This window comes from Phaseolus vulgaris, chromosome 6, assembly GCF_000499845.2.
Source record: "Phaseolus vulgaris cultivar G19833 chromosome 6, P. vulgaris v2.0, whole genome shotgun sequence".
In the NCBI taxonomy this organism is placed as follows: domain Eukaryota; kingdom Viridiplantae; phylum Streptophyta; class Magnoliopsida; order Fabales; family Fabaceae; genus Phaseolus; species Phaseolus vulgaris.
Window position 1 is genome coordinate 2,322,365 of NC_023754.2, and position 22,737 is coordinate 2,345,101.

Here is a 22,737-nt window from a genome sequence, read left to right on the forward strand (position 1 = left end):
CGGGGCCTTTTCGTCGCACTGCTTGAAGCCTGGGGCCACTGATGAGTGACGTGCTCTTGCTTTCTGTGTGGATATTTAGGACGTGTATAGGACTACAATTCCATTTTGCAAATGCTACAAACTTTGTCTGTAACCCTAACATTGGTTCTGTACTTTTCTTTATGCTGAATGTTGTTTAAATTATCTTGCATGCTTGTGCTCTTTGTCATGCCGCGCACGTCACTCCGATATTACCTTTACGCTTGGCGTGAATTTCTTAGACTTTTGTTTGTTCCCATTCCTTAAACATCCTGTTTCTGGTTGCTTTGTTTATGGCCCTACTCGGTCTTCGCCTTTGTGATGGATGCCTTTCCGTTTGAGCTCTCATATTCAAACCTTCAGCATTATCGCGCCCGAGCTCATTGGGATGGTTGGCGACATACTGCTCGTAGCGATGTCAGACCGCCTAGTCTTTGGTTTGGCGACGACTCCGTCGGCGGTCGTGCACATTCGCACTTTCTGATCACGTCGTCGCCCTTGGCGACTCGGGGAGGGTGAGTTTAAACTTCGGCGATCTACGTGGCTCCGCGTGCTAATGCGCACGCCGGTTACTGATTCGACACTTCACCAACCCCCTCCCATCAAATGACACGTGGATTCATCGATGGTTGTTATTTCGTGTCGTTTGCGCTTCCCATAACCTTCGAAACTTTAAACTTCTCGCGCCACCCCACTGTTACATCATCTTCCTGCTTCACTTTCAAACTTTCGGTACGCTCTGGTGAACGCTTCATCTCCCCTATCATCATTTCCCCAATCATCATTATCACGCTCCTTCGATCATAAAAAAGGTAAGCCCTTTATCAGTTTGTTGGTGTTCACCGCATTTTGATCAACTTGCATCATCCCTTAACTGTTTGACACATACGTTGTGGGCTGCTTGTCCTCTGTCTCGCTTTTTTCCCCTGCGTTTTTAGGTTTTCTTTCCCTTCCTACGACCCCTGTTGTTCATGCTGCTTTCCCTTCCTATTTTTCGAATCGAATCATTCCTTTTAGCGACCCTCCACTTTTTCTTACTTTCCTTTCGTCTTTCCTGCAGTTCTCGATGGCTCGTACAGGTGCCACCCCTGCCCCCTCTCGAAACCCTCCTTCAAAATCTCGCAAACAACCTTCGTCAGGAAACCCCTCCACGTCTCGTAACCCACCTAGAGATCCTGGCATCCTTTCAAATCGGGCTCAGAGGCCTGCGCCCCCTCGTCCCAACCAATCGCAATCAACTCCCCCACAAACTAGCGCCACTGCCCGCCCCTTTCCTGATTAGAAACTGTTGTACTCATGGGCTCCTCCAGCTCTGCTGAACGAGACTTCCTCGATTAACTCTGAGGCCGACATTCTTCGCTTGAGAGATAAGACCCACCTCACATTCCATAAGGAGCATGACGACAAGGTTGTTATTCGTCCTTGTCCTCCCGGGGAGCCTGTTTGTACTGATCGCGATGGCAACGATGGCCACCCTTTCTGCTTTGTTTATGCAACCGTGTTTAAGAAGGTTAGGTTCAGGTTTCCCTTTACTCGCTTTGAGAGGGAGCTCCTTACCGAGCTTGATATTGCCCCTGCTCAGCTGCATCCCAATGGTTGGGCGTTTGTCAGGGCATACCAAATTGTTTGTGCACATTTAGGCCATCCAGCCTCTGTAGACGTGTTCTTATTTCTGTTTGAGGCCAAAAACCCAGGGGACCGCCTATGGGTAAACTTTAATGGGATTGCTGGGAGATCCATCCTTTCCATCTTCCAACAATCTTATAAGGATTGGAAAGGTAAGTTCGTTCGCGTTTGCTGTAATGATCAGAGTCCCACACTCCTCGATGGGTTCCCCTTGTACTGGGTTGACAAGGGAAAAAAGGATTCTCAGGATCACTTTCGGAAAGCCAGGAGTCCAGAGAAAATGGGTGAGCTCGATAGAGATTTGTGCCACTTTTGGAAGGAAGTTGCCTCGACCAATACCACCTTACCTACCTCTTTAATCATCAAGTTCGAATTTTATGAGAGTCAACTAGACTTTTACATAGGTTTGTCCCTCCACTCCACTTGTGCCAAATCTGTTCTACTTCTTTACCAAGTTTGCTCGCGTTACATGTCCTGCTATTACCCTTGCACTGCTAACTATCTGTATCTGTAATTGTGTTGATTTGTGGACATCGATCACTTCGTGCAGACACAATGCTGGGAAAGGATCATATGGCTAGGCTGCGTTCTGTAGTCAAACGCCACAAACTCGCCGCGGGCTCTCAAACCGTCCCGAATTCTGTGGCGGAAGCTGCTATTGCCCGAGCCGAGCTTCCTCCCGTGGGCTCATCTTCCCCTATCGCCCCTCCTGCCCCTTCGAGAAAGAAGCTGCCGCCAAAGAGGGCCAAGAGGAAGAATCCCATAATGGTGTCGGATGAGGAGGATGACGAGAGCACTGAAGATGGACTTGTCCGTAAAAGGAATAGGGCGACCGTCGCCGAGCTACCCGCAAACGAGAGTACGGGCCCAGATTATGCGGAAGATCCCCCCAGCGTTTCTACACCCTTTGAGAGTGCTGGGGATGCTTTGCCGTAAAACACCTCAGTTGCTGGGGGCGTTCCGGAGCAAACTACGGATATTCAACGGTCTTCCCAACCTGTAGTGGAGCCAGACGCGTCGCCGCCGCGTCCTGATGTTCCCCTGGTTGTCCATACCTATGAGGGCAGCGACGAGAACCAACCCCCGCCTCCTCTTCCAATCCCTGCTCTTCCAGCCCCCATCGAGGAGGTCTTGAAAGCCCACGTCGCTTACCTTAGCGCCATGACTACCGAGTGCGTAGAGAAACGCCTTCACCAGATGATGGGCGAGGCTTTAAGGGACTCCTTGGGCCAGTATAAATCCGAAGCTGGTGTTGCGAAGGATCAAGTCCAGCAACTTAAGCGTGATCTTACGATGCGGGGATTGGAGTTTTCGCGGTTAGAGAATGCTCTGAAGGAGGAGTTGCGGAGCGAACGTAAAAACAGCGCTGAACTAGACCAAAAGCTCAGTGCCAAACTCTTGGAGGTCACCGAACTCGAGGGCAAACTCGTGCATCAACAGGAGAAGATAGCGGGCCTTGGGGAGACTCTCAAAGCCAAAGGGGCTTACGCGGATGAGCTCGAGGCCAAGTCAATTGAGAGGGAGGATCTGCTGGGTAAAATCAAAGCTGACATGGACCAAAAGGCCAAGGAACTGAGCGAGAAAGAGAAAGAGCTGAGCGAATCTACAACAAAGCTTGCCCAGGCGCTTGAGGAGAACGAAAAGCTGAAGAAGCAAAGTGAAGAACTCGACCTCAACGCTGCAAACGTTCTGACTTTCGGGTTTAGCGCAGCCTTGGAACAGTTCGCTTGTGCTTACCCCGACTTGGACCTCTCCCAGTTCTCAATTTGCCATGAAGTGGTAGACGGCAAAATCGTACCCTCAGACTAACGCTTTCCAGACTAACGTTTTCATTTGTTCTTATTTGGCATTTTCTTTAGAAACATTCTGAAAGACTTACATATTCGATCTCTGTCTATGTGCAACGAACCTGTTTGTAATGACTTCTTTCTTCGAACCGTGTCAACTTATGCTCATGATTTATCTTTTACCTGTTGTGCGATCGCCTGATAACTTGGTTGGTTTTTACTCAACCCAATTAACTTAGCATAAACTGATGCTTAATTTCCTGGAAATCAACTTATCTTGAACAAACAGTTAGTCTATAGCAATAACATTTGACACAAAATTACTTACTGAGCAGTAGGCGGGAGTCATTTTTAGTATCTGACATCTCGCTTGCCTGATCTGCCAAGTGGCATGTGTATTTCTAGATCATCACCTAAAACTTTCGAACTTGCCTCAATTTTCTTAAGCAAAGAGGTCTTGTATCCTGTTCTTGCCTGAACTCACTCAAGGGTGAGGAGGACTTTATCTGGCCTGAACTCGGTCGACGGCGAGAAGGACTTTATCTTGCCTGAACTCGCTCGACGGCGAGAAGGACTTTATCTGGCCTGAACTCGCTCGACGGTGAGAAGGACTTTATCTGGTGCCTCAACTTGCCCAGGGCTACCTTTCCCCTGAATGCACTGAGGACTTTCAACCTTATCTTGCCTGAACTCACTCGAGGGTGAGGAGGACTTTCTCTGGTGCCTCAACATTGCCCAGGGGCTACCTTTTCCCTGGATGCACTGAGGACTTTTAACCTTATCTTGCCTGAACTCACTCGAGGGTGAGGAGGACTTTCTCTGGTGCCTCAACATTGCCCAGGGGCTACCTTTTCCCTGGATGCACTGAGGACTTTCAACCTTATCTTGCCTGAACTCACTCGAGGGTGAGGAGGACTTTCTTTGGTACCGGGGCTAGCTATTCATACTTGAGGAGGGGGCGTCCCGAAGGAATCCCTTAACCCCTGCTCAAGGACTAGGCGCCCGGATTTTAAGTGTTATCTGGTACCAGGGCTAGCTATTCATACTTAAGGAGGGGGCGTCCCGAAGGAATCCCTTAACCCCTGCTCAAGGGCTAGGCGCCCGGATTTTAACTCATACTAGACATACCTGTCATCTTGCTCTGAACTCTCGCCTATACTCGTTCTTGGCGAGTAGGACTTCTTAATCTGTTCTCGCCTAAACTCGTTCTTGGCGAGTAGGACTTTTTATCTGTTCTCGCCTATACTCGCTCTAGGCGAGTAGGACTTAAAACTTAACTTTCACCCCCGATTGCCAGGTGGCGATGAGGACTTAAAAACTTTATGCTCGTGCCTGCGATCGCCAGGTGGCGATGAGGACTTAAAACTTATCTTGTGCCTCCAATTGCCGAGTGGCGATGAGGACTTGAAACTTATACTCGTTTGCCTCCGATCGCCATGTGGCGACGAGGTCTTAAAAATTTATACTTTAAAACTTTGGACTGAATGCATGCGATCTGAATCTACCCTAAATTATACAAGGACGACAAAGTCTTCTCTTCGAAAACTTAAAATGACAAACATGCAAACTCAATAACTGGGAAACTTTGATAAGTTGTTTAAAATGATAATCATGCAAGCTCAATAACTGGGAAAACTTTGATAAACTCGAACTTTCTTTATTGGGTGGCCTCATTAAAAAAACCCTTCTCAGGGAAAAAGAGCGCCACCTTAAAAAACTGTTTTCACTTGACTGTTCGAGTTAACTGCTACTTACAATGTTTCAACTGTAATAAAACTTGAGGTGGGTAGCGTTCCAAGTGCGAGGAATCGCCCCTCCCTCCAGCGTTTCCAAACGATAGGCGCCGTTCCCGAGTGCTTCGGTTATTCTAAACGGTCCCGTCCATTTGGGTGACAATTTGTTCTGCATCTCGTACAGGTGGGCCTTCCTCATTACCAAGTCTCCATCTCTGAACTGTCTTGGCCTTGCCCTAGAATTGTACTTGCACTCGACTCTTCTCTTTATCGCCTCGGCCTTTACCCTTGCCTCCTCCCTGACCTCATCCAACAAGTCTAAGTTCATCCTCCTTTCTGCATTCGAGTCTTCTACCACGAAGTTTTGGAATCTCGGCGAGCTTTCCTGGATTTCAACTGGGATCATAGCATCGCACCCGTACACCAAGCTGAACGGGGTTTCGTGGGTTCCTGACTGTTCAGTGGTGTGATATGCCCATATTATACGGGGAACTTCCTCAGCCAAAGACCCTTTGGCCTTCTCCAATCTCCTCTTCAAACCTCTTAGTAAAACCCGATTAGCCGACTCCACCTGCCCATTCGTTTGCGGGTGTTCCACAGAAGCGAACACCTGTTGAGTTCCAACGTCCTCGCATAGCTTCTTCAGCAGGTGACTCACGAACTGAGTCCCATTATCCGACACCAAACGCTTGGGCACACCGAAGCGACACACAATATTCTTCCATACAAAGTTCTGTATCTTGTGCGCTGTGATCTGGGCTACTGGTTCTGCTTCAATCCACTTCGTGAAGTATTCGACTGCCACAACCAAATACTTCATCTGCCTAATCGCCAATGGGAAAGGTCCTAGGATATCGATTCCCCAGGTGTGGAAAGGCCAGGGACTGTAGATTGATTTTAACTCTTCCGGAGGCGCCTTCTGCCAATCGGCGTGCTTCTCTCCCTTCCTCTACTCGACTCTTAGGGTGAGTCCTTCGTGGCTCGTAAACGCGTTTCCTGTCGAAGTGTTTCCTTTTTGTGACGGCTTGGTGAACTCGAACAGGTTGCGTGCGTATATGTGCCTTGGGGTGCGCCGGCATAGTGGTTGTACATTTTTCATACGTTTCTCCTTCTGAGGCAATATGTTCCACCGCTTGTCGCCTTATTTCAGCGAAAGTTTTGGGGCGACTGCGGTTAAGCGTCTTGCTGAAAGATCCGGGGCGCACTCCCTTCTTGAACGCGTACACAATCATGGGTTCCTCCTTGGTACCTACTTTTACCACCTGTGCCCCGAAGCGGCTTATGTATTCCTTTAGGGTTTCGCCTTGAAACTGCTTGACGTCGAAAAGGTCGTACGAGACTGGGGCGGGAGTTCTGTTGGCTAGGTACTGTTCTCTAAATAGTTTCGAAAGTTGGGCGAAGGACGTGACGTGGCCCTCTGGGAGGCTGATGAACTAGTCCATGGCCATCCCTGTCAGGGTGCTCATGAAAAGCTTGCACTTAGCAGCGTCCGATCCACCTACCAGTAACATCTGTGTGTGGAACGCCGTGAGGTGCGCTTCGGGGTCCTCCGTTCCTGTGAACGTCGCTTTGGGTCCTGTGAACGTGTTGGGAATTGCTGTCTCCAAGATTGCTTGTGAAAACGGTGTTGTGAACTCCCTGGGTGGGGATGTAGCCTCCGGTTCGTCTCTGCCCCGCCATCTATGACGTAACTCCTCGTTGGTGCGGTGGAGTTCCTCGCTTCTTACTTAAGAAGCTGTGAGGTCCGCTTGCATGCGTTCCTGTTCTACTTTCGAGGCGGCCACTGCGTCTTGTAGCCCGTGCACCATCCCCATGAGCTGCTGTAGGGTCATCTCTTCACTCCTACCGCGTGCTGGTCGGGTGGCCATGGCTCTCCAGGGATTCTCTCAACTTATCTGAGTGCTGAAAATCTCGAACTGAAAGCTTGTGTGGTGGAACCGATGTTTATATCGTCCCCACGGTGGGCGCCAGATGTTCCGGCCGGTTGACCTGGGTCGTCTTTATGTGTGGCTTGTCTTAACAAGTTAGGGCACCTTCGTTTGCTTCGTCTGTCAGTACCTGAAAAAAGAAGGACAAAGGGGCGCCCTCGCGACCGTTTGCACTCCGACGATCAAGTCAGCTAGCGAGAAACACCAAATACTAGAAACTGTATGATTATCTCAATGACTGAAACTGTATGGCTAAAACTGTGCTACCCTAATTGTCTTGTGCTCTCAGCGAATGTGCCGTCAAGAACAATTAGGGTTTTGCTCTGTATGTCTCTTTGGAAAAACTAGGTTAAAACTCGTATAACTGTGAACTGAAAAACATACCTCTCTAGGGCTTATTTGCGCCCTATATATAAGTGAAAACTAGGGTTCCTTGGAGAAGGTCCTTGCGCCGCTATCTTTAGGATCTTAGCGTATCTGGCCCATGGACTTCCCTTATCTTGGAGTGCAATGTATAACCTCATGGCCCCTTGGGCTCTAACTTGAGTGTTGCATTTATCGCGCCATCATTCCGTTCGAATCCCCTAATTGGACACGTGTTATGCATGCAGCCTTCCCTGGATACCTTCAATGAGCACGTGGGCATTACCACGCGCCCCTTTGACTTGATCACTTATTCTGTACACAGGGACCCACAGCGTCGCTGCCCAACTTAGGGTTACCCCTCGTGTGGGACCTCTCTTTGTGAAATGCTTACGTCATGCGGGTTGATTTTTTAGGCGATGGGCGATGATCTTGGTGGTGACACATCTCAGCGATAACCGACTTACTCGGTGGTAGAGCACGCCGCCCTTACATACGTCGACTGTGTTGACTTCTTGACTACCTACCTCTCTCTTGTCCATGTCATCATACCCGATGACCTGGTCGGTACAATGCCAATTGTAAGAATTGCTGACTTAAACAAGAGGGGGAGTGAATTGTTTAGTAAAAGATTTCCGCAAATACTTGGTTTAGAATAAATCTTTAACAAACAATCTAGATAAGCACTTAAGGAAAGCAATCAAACAATCCAAAAGAAATAGATATAAGAATTTTAACCGGTTAAAACTGCATTTTAATCGGTTGTTTATAGCAGCAGCAAAATTATCAAACAGTTATAGAGAGTTTGAGAGGAATAGAAATTTACACAATAGGTTTACAGTTGATTCGGTACACTTGCCGAGAAAAATCAACAAGGAGAAAGGCACACACAGTTTTATACTGGTTCACTCAACAAGAGCTACATTCAGTCCCACCTTATACCAAGATGGATTTCACTAAAGCAAAACAATATTTACAAAAACTCTTAGTTCTTGAACCCTCCAAGAACCAAGTCACAACCTGAAACCCCTTATTTCAGCAACACTAACTTCTAGAAACCCTATCAAAAAGTACAAATACAAACACCTTTACAAAAGAAAAGTAAAGGAAGGAAAAACCTGGATTGCAGATACAAGAGTTCAAAAATAGGACCCTCACAGCTGCAACACTTGAAAAAACCTTGAATTTCAAGCCAAAGGCACTAGCAAAGGAGCACTTCAAGTTTTTAAGAAAAACTTTCAAAAACTAAAACTCACTTCAAAATCTCTAAGAAAGCACTTGAAAAATGAATGCAAATTGTGATTGCAAGGTGTGTTTTGACCTGAGATCAACCTCTATTTTTATAGGTTTAAGATCAAAACAGATTTCCAAAAGCAATTAAGAACTGTTATAAAAATAACAGATTAAAGTTCAAAAGAAGAGATTGGTTTTTGAAAATACTCTTGGTGGTAACATAACCACTTTCAAATTAGTTGATAACGGTAACTGTGAACAAAACTAAATTTGGAGTCAAAACGAAATTTTGAAAAAGTTTAACAGTTTTGTACCAGTACTAAAGAATCAATTGTTTTGTCAAACAACATATTAAAATTTTGTGCAGTAAATCAGTTTTGAAAAACCTTGAATTTTTTAAAACACTTTGAAGAAACCCCTATGATTGAGCTCATTACTATGGCTATATAAGGTAGATCCACAGTGCAAAAGGCTATTAAAACACTTCTAATCTAACAAGACTCATGAACTACATTCTTCATAAACCTTCAAACGAGATGTCTTCATCAAACACTTCATTATGCAAGTTGAGTAGAGTCTGCAGCTATCTTCAACACCTTTTTCCACATGTTGGTTCTAATGCATCAACCTCAAACCCATATATTGCACTATCCCCATATACAAATGTCGTAGGGACGCAATCAGCTTCTGTGGCCAATAACTTAGAGGAGGAGGTCCTCTTAGTTGGTGACCACCCTCTAATTCAGTCTACTGGGGAGTAAGAATATAATCAATTTCAATTTATATAATTTTCTATTATTTTCTTATAATTTTGACTAACTTTGTTTTGGTATTTAGGTTTTATTGATGTGAGTTGATTTTAGGTTGCACATTTTTTTTATGACTTTTGGATTAGCAATTATGGTGATAAGCTCAAAGAAGATTGTCATTGGACACGAACTTAACCAAGTGGTTAAGTAAGTGTGAATGTTGTCTTCTAGAGATCAAAAGAGAAAACACAATATAAGGTGAATATGATGATGATGGCGGAATTAAAGAACATAGAAGATATAATGAAGCAAGATGAAACCGAAATAAAGGAAGAGAAAAAGAACATCAATGAACATAGAATAATGGAAGAAGAGTGGCACAAAGAATGAAAGGAAAAGGTGAACGAATGAAGAAAGCTTGTGGAAAATGGAGCAATGAATCACGCCACTTGGAGGGTGAGGGAATTTCAAGATTAGTGGTGAGGAGTCGCTACTTGAGGTGCACTACTCTCAAGATAAGACCCAAGAAAAATTTAGGAGACAAAGCTCACTAATCACTCAAGCAGAGTTTCTCTTCTTAATTCAAATTCAAGTGTCCAAATACATGAGGTAAGGCACCCTTTATATAGGAGAGAATTACTTGGGGAGTGATAAGTGCCAAATTTCAGTAATATTTCATATTAAAATACAAACACTTATGAATATTAATTGATAAAATAAACCATAATTTATGAATTTATACCTTTTTACATATTTTGTGACTTTAATTTGAATAAGAATGATTTATTCCCAAATTTGTGTTAATTCCAAGATTTTAGGGAAGAACGGAGATGATTGGGCAAAAGGAGAATATAAAAAGCTAAAAAGGGGAAGTTGGAATGCACTAGTACTCACCAAAGCTCACCCAAACTCACCTAAGCCAGACGTCCCCAGAGGATCTCGCCCAAGCGAGATTACTTCAGTGACATTGGGCCTTTTTCATGCAACTCGCCTAGGCGAGACCAATAACACCCAAGCGATAAGTCACTTATCCTAAGACAATTAGGTTAATTAGGAGGCTTGAGACACAACCCTAGACGCAGGATTGAGAGGAAAACACCATTAAGTGAATTGTAATCCAACTGGGAGAATAGAAGGTGTTAGAAACCCTAGAGGAGGCAGCCGTCAAAGAGAAACATCCAAATTCTTATTTTCTTGCTCTCCCTGTTTGTAACAGCCAACATGTGTGGCTAATTCAACCCTTTGGGATTGGGAGTAATTTGTTCAAACTCTTATGTATTGAAGTGATATCTAAACATAATATTTTGTTCTTGATTGTTGATTGGTATTGTCATTTTGCTTCTAATGTTTGGTTTACCATGATCTCGAAGCTTAGATTTGACTGGAAAGTACTTCTAAATTTATGACCCAAATGATAATGCTTAACATATTTGAATGTTAGGAATAAATTTGAAATGTTAATTGTTATCAACGTCTGATCTTAATGATAAGAAGCTTTTATAAATATGTGAGGAATCAATATTTAGGAGACATCTTAATAATTTTATATGCAAGAAATCGATATAAATGAGTTTTATACGGGCATCAATATCAATTAAAGGATACAATATTGTCATGCTACTCAAAATACGAAAGACTGAAAAGGATGAACCTCAATCCCTATTTTCCCAATTGAAACAACAAACTCTTTGACTTGTTTTCTTATTAATCATTGCAATCATAACAAACTCCAACAAACTTTATTATTTTATTTTCTATTTAGTGAATCTTTTACTTGATTATTCAACAGTTCCTTGTGGGTTTGATATTCGTCCTTAAGGACAAATTATTACTTCTGACAACATGGTGCACTTACCGTAAAAAAAGTCATCAAAGAGAAAGAGTGAGAGGGGTAGGGGCATCATTTGTGAGAAACTTTTTAGAAGGTAGGTCAAAGTGGAGTGCCTCCCAAGCTAGCTTACATCTTCTAGAAACTAGGTTAAGAGGCGGTTTTGGAAAGGGTTTCTAGAAACTAGGTTTTTGGTGGTTTTGGCTCAAGCCCAATATTATACTAAGTACACCCTATTCTAGCTTATTCTTCTAATTGGATCCCCAAAGTGAGCCCAATTTATTTATATAAACTTGTCTTGTAAAAATACTAGAAGGAAAAACCTATGATATTATGGTTTATGTCTGATTCTTCTTCTCTTGAGGTTTGGTGGTGTTGGAGATGGATGAAGCTCATCTCTACCTTGCATTGGTGTGTTTGATGTAGTCTTTAGCTAGTTTGCTTTGAAGGTTGCAATGTGTCTTAGATGATTCTGTATTTTAGGTTTGTGTATATTTAAGGTTGCCTTTTGCTGCATGACCCATCCTAGATGCCAAATCAAGGTAGTAAGATCAAGCACATAATGAGGTTAAATGGTTTTGGAAAAGCTTTTTAAAGTTTTCTTAAAAGGTTTGATTCAGTACAAAAATAAATCTGTTTTATTGAGAAACAATCGGTTTATTTCTACTCTGTTAAAAGGCTTTTCGAAATTCTGTTAGGGCACCAAAGGTAAAGCTCAGTCTGTTATTTCAGTTAAGCTGAGCTGGCAGTTTTGTTAAACATTTAACCTGTTGTTTTTAGAATCAATATGTTGTTTCTTAAATGACTTTGAAACTGTTTTTTGAAAAGCAGTTAGAAACTGCTTTTTATAAAATAAAATGCTCTTCTCACGTGAAGGGAGGCTGAGCAATCACAGATTCAACAGAGATAAAACATTTCATGTGTGAGGAAGAGGATTGAAAAGGTTTTGCAAAGGTTTTTCAAAAGAAAAATACATGTGGGCTTGTTCTTGAAGAACCTTGTGCTGGATGAAGGTGTTGGTACTGTCTTGGAGCAAATAGAACAACTGGTTTATGTTCTTGCATCACATTTTCATGTGTAATCTTTCCCTTATTCGTTCTTGTAATAGGTGTAAGTGTTAGTCACTCTTGATAGGGTTTCTTGGAGTGCAAGGTGTGTTGAAATAGTGTTTTTCAGCCTTGTTTGTTGAAGTTCTTGTAGGGTTCAAGAACTGTTGTGTATGTTGTAATTGATTGTATCTGTTTTAGTGGATTCCACCTTGGAGTAAGGTGAACTGGACGTAGCTCTTGATGAGTGAACCCGTATAAAAACTCTCTTGTGTTTCTCTTCTCATCCCTGCACTTGTTTCTGGTTTTGCTTAATTCTGTCAAGAACAAAATCTGTTCATTTGAAATCGAATCTGTTAATTCTGGGCTTAATAAAAACTGTTCTTCTGAATCTGGAAAAGTTTTCTAATCATAAACAAATATGTTGAATATAAGTTTGTAATTGAATTAAGAACCAACAGGTTTCTTCATAAAAATCATGTAAAAGATTCATTGTCTTTAAAGCTTTATGTTGAATAAATTTGATTGTTCTTTTGGCATAGTGTGTGTTCTTCAAAACTGTTAAAAGTAAACCAATCTGATTTAGCTATTTTTCACTATCTGATCTTAATCTCAATCTGGTGCAGTTCTGTTTGTGTTAGACTGTTTTGTAAGAATCAATTTGTTCATTCTAAAATCAATCTGTTCTTTTACCTCTGATATACTGAAAATAGTGTGTACTTGCGAAAATTTTATATGTTCAATTCACCCCTCCCCTCTTGAACTTAGACATTAATAGACCCAACAGGTGGGGCCTGGTCTTTTATGCTGAGAAGTGTCTATTGTGTCCTTAGTCATGTGCTTGTCGAGGTGGTTTGTATCATTTATCCAACAAAAAATGCATCAAGCACCATCACTGCCACCATTAAGCAATAATTTGGTGAGCCATGGCTAACATGGGGGCAATCCCTAAGGGTGATCGAGATCTATTTTTTAAACGTTTTAAGGTAATTTTTTTATTCCCTTTAAAAATTCTTATATTTTACAATTTGGACTGAGGATATTATTGTTTTACAGAGGAAGGTCACATGGAGAGTTAAAGATGAGGAAAAAGTTAAGAAAAATTTTCATTCGAAGGCTTCTCACACCCTTTCGCAAATGTTTAAAGTGACTCGCCAAGAAGGTAAACGACTAGAATGGATTGGAAATAGTATTTTGGAATAACCTCCTAGAAAAGTAGAACATGCCTGTGTATCGATCAAAATGTGATACAACTAAAAAGAATCATTTATCCAAAAGAGGTTGATGTTTCCACATCGGAGGATCCATTATTGTGCATGAACACACGATTTGTTTGATATGATTAATTATTACCTCCTTAATTTATAAAATATTTTGTTTATAGACAGAGGAGCTTGGCCGTTTGGTCCATGTTTGATGAAGACCTAGGAGAGAGGGCGCCTACTAATCAGGCCCAACCTCTAAGGAAGAAGACTAGGAGCATGACCCAAGACCTAGGGCCAGATCAAGATTCTCCAGCCATGACCTCATCACCTACTATACCTCAGAGGATCACTATGAGCAGAGCACAGACTTTGGATGCTGAGCATTAGTTGGTTTCACTATTTGTAATCTTAGTAGAGTAGGTGTCTTTTAGCACAAATGGGGGGGGAGGGGGGGGTGCCTAGCTTTTTAGCTCATGAAGCCTTGTAGGGAAGGAAGCTTACCCTACCTTCTAGAACATTAGGCTTATGGTGCGACATTGACCATAGTCAATGACCTAGGCTGCACCACTTTAACTCTTCCCTTTCTACCCTCACCATTGTTCTCCAAGGCTCATTCACTTATAAATAGGAGGTCTCACCCTTTGTATTTCTCATGTTGAATTGAATAGAAAAGTTACTTTGCACAAATATTGTGTGAGCTTGAGTGAATGTTATCTCCTCTCCCTTGGTCTTATCTTGATGAGAATGAAGTTCTCAAGTGGCGGTCTTCCACTTATCTTGGTGGTTACCACCCATCAAGTGGCGTGATGATCACTCCCTTTTCCATAAGTTTCCTTCTTCCATTCTCCATTTTTCCTTCCATTTATGTTCATTGCCTTTGTATTCTTCCTTGGTTTTTGCTCACAACTTTTATCATGTGTAATTAAGTTTTGCATCCAATCTCACCATATATTGCCTTTGTGAAATGCACCTTCACACTTACTTAACCACTTGGTTAAGTTAGTGTCCAATGGGAATTTTCCTAAGGTTTTCACTCTTAAATTCCTAAAATCTCAATCCTAAAGTAAAGTGTCACCTAAATGAAAACTCCTAAAAGTCAACTCACATTAATGTTGATGAAGTGTTTCAACAAACACGTATACATAAGAGCATTGGGGATTTTATTGATGATAGATCGAGGCAGTTACATGTTAGTTTTTTCAACTTTTTTGTACATGTACATTAATTACTATTATAACAAATATTTATCATTTTAATAGGAAGATTTTGAAAGTAGATTCTCTCGAGCATTATCTACGTCACCATCTGTGTGTACCTCGATATCTACTCCATTAGATCATGCTGAGGAGAAAGATTAAGAAATAGTTGTTGGTTAGAAGTTGTAGGTGGAAGGTACAAGGGAGGAGTGTACGGGGTTGGACATGTCGATCGTCAGGATGACTGTACAAGGGAGGAGTGTACAAGGGAGGAGCGTACGGGGTTACCTACAACAAACACAAGCATCTTCTAGTAAGAAAGTTGATTCAAAAGAAATTGTTGAGCTTAGACAGCGACTACCAACAAGTGAGGAGCATATTCGACACATGAATTCCTAAATCATTGCATAATCTTATAATTCAATATCTACTGTTTGAAGTAGTAGCAGTTGCATAACATATTTTTCAGCAGTCAAAAACTCCGCAGCCAAATACTCAACAAAATCAGATGCAAGATATTGTGAAGTGCAACATGACAGTAATCGTGATGAGCAACACAATTCACCTACTCAAGATTATAATAATTATTAGTTTCTTAAAAACTTTGTAATGACTTGAATTTCTTTTTATTAGATGTTTTCTTTGGTTTGAATGAAATACATTTGGATATTTTGAAATAGTATTTTATCATGCTTTTCAATTTATGGACGAGTTTGAATGTTGATGAGTATATGTCTCTGAATGCTTTCAGTATATGTAGGTATGGACAATTGGTTTTCAATACTTTCCGATATAAAAAAAATTACAGTTACATACAGATATATCCATATGTAATACATTAGTAATTACATATGGATATTTTCGTATGTAACTTTCTAGCATAATTATATACGCAAATATCCATATGTAAATCTAAAAGATAATTACATACATATATATTCGTATAATTACATACAAATTCTGAATCTGTATGTAACAATTACCTATGACAATTTTATATACAAATGTTTTACATACGAATCTAGGGTCTTACATACGGATTGGTGTTGTATGTAATACCAAATTTTCTTGTAGTATGTTGGGTAATGTTTTGCATAATGTTTTGGATAGTGTTTTGAATAATGTTTCAGATAATGTTTTTATTTATTATTATTATTATTATTATTATTTATTTTATTATCATTTTTATTTTATTTAGTCACAATGTTTTTTAAAAACTATTTTATTTGTGTTCTAACATTTAAACTTTATCTAGAATACAAGATACTTTTAAAATGAGAATGAAATCACATCTAGAATAAAATCACATGTGCTAACTCTTATTTTAAGGTAAAGATAAAATAATTAATATAGTTATTTAAAAGTATAAATATTATAGTTACTAACCAACACATGTCTCTTACATTGGTGTAACGATGGTTATAACTACTTCGTATGGATTTTAGCTTACCATGTGTCATATATGCTAGCTTTTCTTTAATTTAGGAGCCACTATATGCCTTTCCCTATTTTCAAGGAACCACTTATATTCTAGGATTAGTTAGGAGTTAATTAAATGTTAAACATATGATTAATTAGGAGTTAACTAAATGTTAAACATATGATTAATTAAGTTAACTTTAACTCAAGTAGTCATATGTTTAAATTTGGGTTTTTTAATGTTTCTAAACACTTAGAGGTTTATTTTCCCTTCAAGACCGTGACATGATTTTTTATAAAAGATAGCCAACCCCTCTTGTAAAATCAATTTTTGAATATTATTGAATGAAATTCTCCTTATGAGTTTACTTTGAAAGTCTTAAAAGTTATCTACTCTTGTCTCGATTTTTATCTTGAGAAGTTTTCTCAAGTGGTGAATCTTCCCAAAATTATCCTTTGGGATTCATCTCAAAGGTGGCGTGTTCCATTTCCTATACTCTTTTACATAAGATTCTTGTTTTTCGTGGATTTTTGAGGAGTTACGAATTTGAATCACCATTAGACATGCTTCTGTAAGCTTTTTCTTCCTCGAAACCTCTCAACTTTATCAAGATCCTTCCAACCTCCTAAGATTTACACACGTGTTTGTAGTTAAACTAACCCTTCCACGGTGCTTTGATAAACTATTTTTAAGGTCTTTTTTTTCATCATATAGTTTCCAAAATTTCACACCTCAATGTATTGTGTGATGGGACATCAAATTGTGGTTTTAAAGACCATAACAGTTCACAAAAATCCTCATTCTCTACAAACCAAAAAAGACTCAAACTTCACAAGCATCTTAGTCAACTTCATTCCATATGAATTTTGGGCAAAATTAAAAATAGTTTGTGAATGATTAACATTGATTCCTTTTTTCCTTGACAAGCTTTTTTCCTTTTCATTGCTTTGATGTTAAGATTATCATCACATCTTCCACATGACACTTGTCCCAACTTTATATTTAATTAAATCTTCAAAATACTCACATTTAACCCTCTTATAAGATAAAAAAACTATCACTGTAGCACAATAACGAAGATTGAAAATAAAATAAAATAAAAAATATTGAAAAATAAAATGAAAATAAATTAAAAATATTGATCTATAACAAATAATAAGAAAAAAAATTACTCAGGTCTATAATTAGAGATCAAACAACATTTTATTTTAAACAAATTCAACAAATTTACAACAATCAAGTCATTCTCAAATGAGTAATCTTTGAGAAATCGAAAATTTTATGAAATATCTATAGGTTAAATATCACATTTAATAGGTTCAATCATAGATTATTGGACTGTAATAATAAATAAATCTGTTGTTTTTTATTAAGATTCATATAATTGGTTTTTTTTTAAGTCTTAACTATTATTTTTGTTAATTTTGTGTTTTTTAGAGTAAAACAGTATGAAGAAAGTGTCTACCATTGCAAAATGGCCAAATATGCAAAAGTCAAAGTTGTTTATTTGAATCAAAACAGAAGCAAATATTTTAGAGGATTTTATACAAAGTTGGAGATATTTTCTCCACCAAAATATGAGCTCCACTTAAGTAGGAGCTAAATCTTCTCCACTACTTTCTCCACTAAAAGTGGTGCCTCCAACATGGAATGTGGAGGAGATTGCATGGGGAATGCCTATTTAAGGAGAGTCAGGGAAACACACAGAGGAGACCAATATCTCTACGTGCAAAGCTACTTCCTTTGTTTATTTTTCTGCTTTTTTTATCTTTGTATTTTTGCCTTCGCATGAAAGACTAAACCTTTTTGATTGATTCCTTTGTAATTCCCCATTGAGTTCTCAAGTTCTAATCAATAAATTTTTTGTTTTTCAATTCTCTATATAATATTTGTTTTAATCTTTTAATGTCCCGGAAAAATGGTTTTGGTGAGAGCTTGTAATTGAACACATGATTGAGAGTCTTCCTTATCTTAAACTTTGGTTTCTTAGTTAATTCGCATTGTTCTAATTTTTTTTTTGGCGCATGATTCAAGAAAGAGGATATAAGCATTCCCATGGAGTATACATATGAAACAAAGTGGGTACTGATTAAACCAATAGACACATGCTTTATTGGTGAGCTTGAGTTGAATCAGATTGACGCATGTTCAATCGGGTTTAACTCTGTTTTGAGGATTGAGAAAGGACTAATTTTTAAAGAACATGTGAAGAATTCAATGATAGAAGAACTTGGGATCAACTACTTTTTATTTGTTGTTTTAATCTTCTTTTATATTTTCCTACTTAACAATCACAACCCCCTTTCCTCTACTATTATTTCTAATTTTCATTGCTTAGAGATAGATTTTGAATTATGTTCACTAGACTCACAATTGGATTCGTTGGAAGATGACTTGGGGTCATTTGACCACTTCTATACTATCATCTCATTGGCATTAGGTAGTCTATCATTGCATTAGACAGTTAGATATCAGCCGATTTTTATTTATTTATTTAATCTCTTTTACATCCTTAACAATCACAACCCCCTTTCCTTTACTGTTATTGCTAATTTTCATTACATCTAGATAGATTTTGAATTTTATTCACCGAGCTCACTATTGGATTCGTTAGAAGATTACTTGGGGTAATATGACCACTTTTATACTATTATCTCCCTAACGTTAGGTAGTTTATCATTGAGTTAGATGAACTACACTGTAATCTTTTTAATTTGACTGTTAAATAACAACTATCAAATTTGGTGCTGTTTTTGGGGACTTCAATTTAAATTTGGTGATCCGTTAGTTCTTTTTTATCTGCATATTTTTTTATCTGTTAGTGTCCATTCATATTAGGGATTTCATTGGTTCATAACTAAGTCAAATTCATCACATTCATACTTTTGTTTAAAGATATGTCTAGTGATACAGAGTCTTCTAGTTCATCATCAATCACTGGTGTAAATCTTAATTCTGAAACTATGGACAAATGAACCCTCAAAGATTGTTCTAGATGTTTCCATCCAAACTATGTTTATTCAACAGATGTAGATATGCAATGTGAGCTTAAATCTGGTTTGATACACTTGTTGCCTAAATTTCATGGCCTTGTAGGTGAAGAAGACCCATTTAAGCATCTTAAGGATTTCTATACAGTGTGCACCATAATGAGGCCAACTAGGGTCTCACTCCCTTCACCTTCCTCACTCTCACTTCACCTTCATTGCACGTCCGACCCTACCATCCGCCTTTAAACCTACCGCCCCTGCGCCGCAATAGGCGCTGCTTTGTCAACCGTCCTCAAACCCACCACCCCCTTACGCTCGCACTGTTGAACAAGATGCTTTGATGTCTCCAAATCCAAAAGGAAAGCTTGAAGACCTTGTTGCTGGGTGTGTGTGTGTGTTGTCTAGTTGTTTGAAACTTGTTAATTCACTCCTTAAGTTGATCGAAGTTCATTTGAATCTTTAACCTTTTGAAAAGATGTGTTTTCTAAAAAGCTGTCAAAATTTCAACAGGTTGTTTTACCTTGGCAGTTTTTGAAAAGGTTTTGAAAAACTTGGTTGACTTTGCTGTCAAACCAAAACAATCAATTGTTTCGACAAAACAACCGATTGTTTTCTTGAAAACCTTAACAGAATTCTGTTAAGTGGTTTTAATATGTTTTAAATGATCCTAACTAACTTGGCTCCTTTATTAAATGCTTTTGACCACTTGGTGGGTCTATATAAAGGTGGTTTTACGCTCCTAATCTTGAAAAAAGAGAAAGAGTTTATCAAAACAGTTTTTCTAAGATTTGAAAGAGCTTTGGATCATTCATAAGTGTGTGAAATAGGATTGGGTTGTATTTTGAACTTTAAGCTTTGTAATACCCAAGTGTATTATATTCCCTTCTTCCTTGATTACTGTATTTCTGTATTTGTGTTGCCAAGGAGTGTTGTGTGTTCTTGAGGGGTTCAAGATCAACACTCTTGGTGTGGTTTGCCAAAGGTAGTGTGTTTCTTGAGGGGTTTAAGGTCACTACTTTGGTGTGTGGTGTTTGTAATATGGTTTTGATTGCATAGTGGAATACCTAGTGGTTTTTGGGGACTGGATGTAGCTCTTGGTGTAAGAGTGAACCAGTATAAATTGCTTGTGTGCTTATCTCTTACCCTTAACTATTTAAATTATGTTTTTAAGTTGTTTATGTTCTGACTGGTATAAACAACCGATTGTTTCGAAGAAACAACCGATTGTTTTTTCTGATATCATCTTAAAACAGTTTTGGTTCTTTGTTTCCTTGATTTCTTTCTCTGTAATTCAGCATTGAATTTCATTATACATTCAAAGTTTGCGAAAATCCTTTAAAACCAATTCCCCCCCCCCCTCTTGTTTAAGGCCATATATTCTAACAATCGGCATCAAGAGGTTGGTTCTTGAAAGACATTCAAGTTTGATCTTAAAAATCTATTTTCTATGGCTGAAAAACTACCTTTTGGGGAGGGTGCCTCAATTAACAGGCCACCTCTGTTTTGTGGACTGAATTATCAATTATGGAAGATTAGAATCAAATTCTTTGTAGAATTTATAGATAGAAAAATTTGGAATGTTATTACAAATAGCTATCTCATGCCTATATCTGAAGATGTTTCTTCTGAAAGAGAACATCTTGATTGTGTAGCTATGAACATCATTGTATATGCACTTGATTCTAATGAATTGCTCAAGGTTTCAGAATGTAGTTCTGCCAAAGAAATGTGCAATACCCTTGAAGAGTATCACAAGAATCCAAGGAGTGCCTTGATGGACAAAGAAGAATCTTCTGTTGAATCTTTCTCTTCAAAATCCAGAAAGGAGGTTTATCTTATGACAAAAGAAGAATCTGGATCAAGTCAAGCTGCTGGAAACAAAAATTGTCAAGACTCAAGTGTTGAGAGTGAAGAGGAAACATTTAGCTTGTTGTTTAAGAAATTCAGCAAGTTCCTAAAGAAGAAAAACAACAAAAGTGACTCATCCAATAGGTATGATAGCAAGAAACCTATTGAGTTTAACACTAACAAATATACATGCTTTGGATGTGGTGAACAAGGTCATATTAAAACTGAATGCCCCAACAAAGAGAGGAAAAACTTCAAGAAGCATGAGAAGAAAGGAAAAACAAGAAGAGCTTACAATGATGACTCATCAAGCTCCTCTTCAAGTGATGAAGAAGAAACAAATTTATGTCTAATGACAAGACAAGAAAGTGACACAAGCAGTGTAAGTTCAAGCACTTCTATTAAATTTGAGAATTATAGTCAACTTTTTTATGCCTTTAATGAAACTCATGAGGAAGCTAATAGGTTGGCCCTTTTAAATAAACGGTTGAAAGATTTGAACAACTCATTGGAAAATAGAGTCAAGATCTTGGAAGAAGAGTTGAACAATTCAAAAACTGATTTTGAAAACTTGGAAATGATTTACCAAAACTCTTCTTGTAAGTGTGTTAATTCAAGTTTTTGTGAAAATTGTGAATCTCTTCAAAAGAAGGTTCACTATCTTTTAAAAACCATGGACAAGTTTTCCAAAGGCCAATCCAATCTTAAAACTGTTCTTGCTTCTCAAAAATGTGTTTTTGGCAAGGCTGGGTGTGGGTTTAATCCAAACAGCAAGAACAAATTTGTTTCAAAGCCCTTTTCATGTTTCTTTGAAAAACAACCTGTTGTTTTATCGAAACAACCGGTTGAAATTTGTCATTACTGCATGAAAAAGGGTCACACTATTAGATTCTGCAGAGTAAGAAGGTTTTCTGTTCCTAAAGGTATTTTGAAATGGGTTCCTAAGGTTTCTAAGGTTCCTAAGGTTCATACTAACATCATTGGACCCAAATTTATAAGGGGACCAAATCTTGCTTCTTAATCTTTTCTTGTAGGTATCCTTGGCAACCAAGAATCATTTTTGGACTTGAAGAATGACTACTAAAGGGAAAAGATTCTTTCTGGACTTCCAATTACTGTTTTTTGCAAAGCCTAGTTCTCTTGGAAGCCAAGTGAAATTTCTTGATCATGGACAATGACTTAGTGAAAGAACTACATTGTCAAAAGGATAAGACTTTCCTTGTTTTTATTTTCTTCTCTTGAATTTTTCTTTAATTCTGGAGTATGAAAAATATTGATTAATGTATTTATCTTTCATCTATGTAATGTGAATATGAAGCCTATCCTTCTTAATTATCTTTACCTGTCAATTTTGAATTTGTGAAATGCTTAAATTGCTGTGACAAAAAAAACAACCGATTGTTTTCACGAAACAACCGATTGTTTTCCTCTGACAGCACTACATTAAATTGAAATAATTTGTTTTTGCATTCTATCTGTTGCAGATTCTTTCCCCTAGCAGTTATGGGTAAAAATGCATTTATCATGGGTCTGATTTCGTTTAGAAGGGTGTTACTTTTATCATAAATGGAATATATTTCACAAATTCTTGGAAAATTAAGAACCATTATGACTAGTCAAAGTCTTCATGTGCTTTCATGTGAAATCTGCCACTGAGTGACGTGCCACTGTGTAGTCTTGGACCAGACTCTCTTTCTTGAAGACTGAAAGCCATTAAATGTCAAGGATTGGAACTGTTTTTTGTGAATAAATAAACTCATATGCAGT

General features: G+C 39.0%; 1 protein-coding gene across 1 annotated transcript; it reads left to right on the forward strand.

Annotated features, from left to right (window-relative positions):
• Nucleotides 1-2,199: 2,199 nt before the first annotated feature.
• LOC137833206 (putative U-box domain-containing protein 55) lies at nt 2,200-3,453 on the forward strand. Its single transcript, XM_068641568.1, has 2 exons — nt 2,200-2,503; nt 2,591-3,453. Exons 1-2 carry the CDS (start codon nt 2,200-2,202, stop codon nt 3,451-3,453), a joined length of 1,167 nt encoding a protein of 388 aa, XP_068497669.1.
• The last annotated feature ends 19,284 nt before the right edge of the window (nt 3,454-22,737 follow it).